This window comes from Limulus polyphemus, unplaced genomic scaffold, assembly GCF_000517525.1.
Source record: "Limulus polyphemus unplaced genomic scaffold, Limulus_polyphemus-2.1.2 Scaffold1428, whole genome shotgun sequence".
Taxonomy (NCBI): Eukaryota; Metazoa; Arthropoda; class Merostomata; order Xiphosura; family Limulidae; genus Limulus; species Limulus polyphemus.
The window spans coordinates 251,933-256,404 of record NW_013667038.1 but is presented as its reverse complement, the minus strand read 5'-3'; the positions used below and the strand labels follow the sequence as shown (position 1 = coordinate 256,404).

At 32.2% G+C, this 4,472-nt stretch overlaps 1 protein-coding gene across 3 annotated transcripts in view; it reads right to left on the bottom strand.

The window, feature by feature from the left end:
* Positions 1 to 4,472, bottom strand: part of LOC106463516 (colorectal mutant cancer protein-like) — a 50,017-nt gene that overhangs the window by 11,253 nt on the left and 34,292 nt on the right. For all 3 annotated transcript variants that reach the window (XM_022391039.1, XM_013923556.2, XM_013923558.2), the window contains 2 exons: positions 1,754 to 1,978; positions 878 to 1,271 (listed from right to left, as the gene is read on the bottom strand). In XM_022391039.1, the coding sequence (XP_022246747.1) occupies positions 878 to 1,271; positions 1,754 to 1,978 (619 nt within the window). The remainder of the gene's footprint in view (positions 1 to 877; positions 1,272 to 1,753; positions 1,979 to 4,472) is intronic.

Sequence of the window (4,472 nt, the reverse complement as noted above, 5' to 3'; positions counted from 1 at the left end):
TACAGCAAGAAAACACAACGAAAATACAGAGAATTATTGATCAAAGAAACCCTCCACATCAAACAGCACTCTCCAACACTGTACAACATGCAGTCTTCATTTAAATTATACATTTTTTAATATGTTCGTATTACTGATTTTACTTTTTTTTCCCGTTGTGTTTTCTTGCTGTAGTTTCTCCCCACGATTACTGTTTAGTGTTTATTTGTTTAATTATTGTTATATTTAGCAACTGTACTTTGACAATGTATAAAGACTTATGTAAATTCATTTTATTGAAGATAAAGATGGAATCTGATAGAATTCTGAAACGTTTATCCATGTCCCCTTTTTGTCAATAAACAATGTTGTATATCATAAGTGTCGCAATTTTGTTTATTATCGAATAAAAACTCATTATAAAGTTTAAACTACTATGTTTGTAAAGGTAGTTCACAGTTGTGTTATGTCTATGCATAGGGGCTTGATTTTGACAATGGGGAGCAAGTTTTGCCCGAAAATATAAAATCGACCTTAAAATCATGTACTATAATGTTTCAAGTCACTTGAAAAAAATGGTTCCAATGACTTTCATGTGGAACCAAACGGTGCTAAAGGGTTAAAAATGTGCAAGTGAAAATGTCACGTGTGGGTAATATATTTTCTGAAAAGGCATAATCAATTTGCAAGTATAAAAATTATAGATAAGTACGGAGCTTTTGCCTAAATATTTTGGGTGATTTTTGCCTGAAAAACTATTTGGGTCAAAATTTGGGAGCAATTGCCTTTCAACACAGCTACTCCAGTCATAACAATAAAAAATAATGTATGATAATAATTGCTACTTACTGAGAGGAATTCATATTAAACAACAGTACAGTAAGAATTTACAACTTACCTAAAGCACCAAGTCCTGCAGCTCGACAGTTGGCAAGAAGGAGACCTTGTTCTGTTTCTATCAGAGCAAGCAATACTTCAAAAGCTTCCATGGTCTGTTCACTGCAGGAGATTGCCAGTTGAAGAGCTGTGTTGTTGGACTCGTATTTCCCCAACAGTACACTCATTCGGTCACACTGACCCCGGCTCTCTTCTAGAGTGATAGTCAGTAGGTCATTCTGGGACTTTAGGTGTTCAATCTTGCTGTTTAGCCTTTCCAGCTCGACCTCAAACTCCCGAACTTTAGATTCAGGGATAGCCGAGCCCGCAGAGAACACGGACTGGAAAATTTCTTGAGTATGAGAATCTTCTTGAAGGTGGTGGACTAGATGTTCTGCTATTTTTGTTGTAGATACCTGGAAAGTTATAATGTTACAAAATGTACTATCAAGTGACTTGCACTTTAAGTCAACATTAAGATAGTGAATGTTACATTTCTATCAGTTTTGTGAAGGAAAACTTTAGAAAATACATACTTATCTGTTGTATAAAGCAACATTTTCTTAGTTAAAGATAAAACAGCTTTTCACATGTGAACTTTTCAAAATATTTCATCTTAGTAAACTTGTAAAATGTAGAAAAAAACATGAAAAAAATCAGCAAAGTTACAATTTTCAACATAAAGAAGAAAAAATATAAAACATTCCAATTACAATACTCAATAAAAGAATAGTCAATATCTAATATCAAGATACTGAAAATAATACAAGAATGTTTTTTCTCCCAAACAAGTGGTTTATTTCATAACATGTACTAAAAATCTTCATGACTTATAAACTTAATATTATAAATAAATGTACAATGATCAACAAAGAATATCACGTGAACAACTACTTACTCCTAATGTGGAGATTTGTGATCCAAGTATCTGACTGTCACCACGCTCCATTTTCTTAAGTCGTACCCTTTCTGCCCTTTTAGCAACAGGGACTTCTTCTCTGGAAGTGGGAGTTCTTTCTCCAGTTGTAGGATTAATGCTTGAAGACTTATTTAGTGTTGGGGAGCTACCTGTCCGTGAACTCTGAGACTGTAAGTATACTAGCTTCACCTGCATGTCTCGAAGCTGTAAAATACATATATTTTTCAATATTGAAGTGGTTCTGAACAACAGTTATTCCAAATTTAAATGCCCTTTCATGACCATACATACACACACACACATATACACATAATTTTTAGGTTGTAATATCAGTGTGAAAAAGCTTTTCCTCATAATCTATATGACTGTTTAGAAATGATTTAGTTATTGGTGTATATTTTGTGTCTATACTAAACCCACATTTTTTTTTAGAGCTAGAGAGTTCACCTCGCAATTGTATTTTGCAGCAACATTTACACTGTTAATAGCACAGAATACCATGTGGTTTCATTATTTTTCCTAACATTTTAATTTATTTTTCACAAACATACTCATTTCAGAAGTCTCTTCCCATGGAGCTTTCCCTATTTTGATCATCATATTATACTGGTTGAAAAATTAAAATACTAATACCATTTCATTCACACGTTGGTGGAATGGGATGGGGGAAAGCATGACCTATTGTTAGTGCTTTGATCTCGTAGACAAAAGATTGAGGGTTCGAGGCTGTCCCTTGAGTAAGATACTGTGCCTCAATTACTTTAGTCTACCCAGCTGCAGGTAGTTGGGAGTTAGCTTGTGTTTTACTGGTATCCCAACCAGAGGGAATGTGTTACCATTCTCATCTGTGCATGCCAGAGAAAACAGAAGTCAAATACTGGCTTTATGTGTCTTTTGAGGCACAACAAGAATTAACTTACTTAAACATATTTTAGTAATGAAAACTTCAGAAATTTTACATATAAAATTTATCAAATTACACTGAAACTGCATGGATTATATAGGGTTACCCAACATGGGGATAAAATAACAAAATTTATATCTTTCTAAGCTACTATTCAAGATAAGTACCAGTACAGCTAGAAGTACTAAAAATGGTGTTTCCCCAAAAGTGCTCGGTAGACAGTAACCCTCATTGAATCTAACACTGGATGGGATTTCCTTATTTTACTTTTTAAGGTTAGATGTAGATTCAGTGTTTTGTTTAGTTATTGAAAAGCTTAACTTAAAAAAAAATAATAATGTTTTGATCTAACCGTCACCACAGAGTTAATTGCTTTAAGTTCTAAATCTAGAGCTAAGAAGAAGAAGAATTTTACCAGTTCTGACCGTAAAATATTTGTGGTAGGTTTCATGCCCTTCGTTTGAATTTTCCTTATTTTATCATTTTAATGCACACCATTTAAGCTACACTCTCTTACAGGCATTATGTGTTAGATCAATAAATGCTGGGCTATTTGAAATGTTTAACATAGTCAGACAAACAAACACGTGTACAAGTAACTTTATTTAATAAAACTATACGTAAACATAAAAGTATAATAATGGTACTTATAATAGTGTAAAGAGTATTAACAGGTTATGAGCATTCAGTGTATGACATAGTTTCACAAGTTGAAACAAAGAAACTCATAAAAATGAAGAATAAAACCCTTACTAGGGAAAAAAGTAGCTAAAAGATGTTTATAGCAGTCTTTGAAATGAATCGAAGCTAAATTATCGGAAAGTAAAGTAAATGTAAAGTTATAATATTATAAAGGCAAACTTAGCTGACTATGCAGAAACATCTGAATGCATCTTCACAAAGTGATAAGCATGTGGTTTTGAACAAACTGCATATGTGTATTTTACACCTAAATAGATCGAGAAAGGCCACAGAAATTGTATTTAGTGTAATGTTCATGTTTTTTTTAGAAAATTACACATGGGTTAAGAGATGTTTGTGTGAAATATGTTTTAAATAAAAAACTAAAGTTGAACTCGAAGTCAGTCATCACATGATGACAACAATGTTTTGCTATCATGTACCATACTCGTTACATTAAAACATTTGACTAAGCAAAAAACAAGCAAGATAATTCTGAATTTAAAAGCCAATATGCAATCCGGACTCCTTGGAAAAAGGCCTTTCTAATTATATGAGAATTGTAGCATTTCATTAAGAAATTTGTGAAAAAAGTTCTGGACAGACAAACAGATGAACACAAACGTATTATTTATATAGATGTTACAATACGGATTTCTTGTTTCTCAGTTACTGTAAGAATAAGTGATGTTACCTCAATATTTTCAATACCTCAAACATTATCTCACATGTTGTCTATATTTATATATTACACAATCCAAAATCTAACCATGCACTTGTTTAATCTTTAAGCTGCTTATATTTCACACAAATGTCCCTTTTTTTTATAGGAATACCTTTAACTAAAGCTGCTGTAGGTGTTATCTTAAATACAAAACATTAGTCAGAATACTTATAAAAATTACACATTTAAAACTTGCCAGCAAGAACAAATAGTGTTATTACGTTCAAAAAGTGAAATATTATTCACGGCATCTCACTGTCAATGAACTCATCAGGACAGCATTCAAGACTTCTGTTCCTTTTTATTATATATATATATAAATATATATATATATATAATAGATGCAACATTTCTTTAATGTACTCAGTAACTCACAATCTGCCAGATAG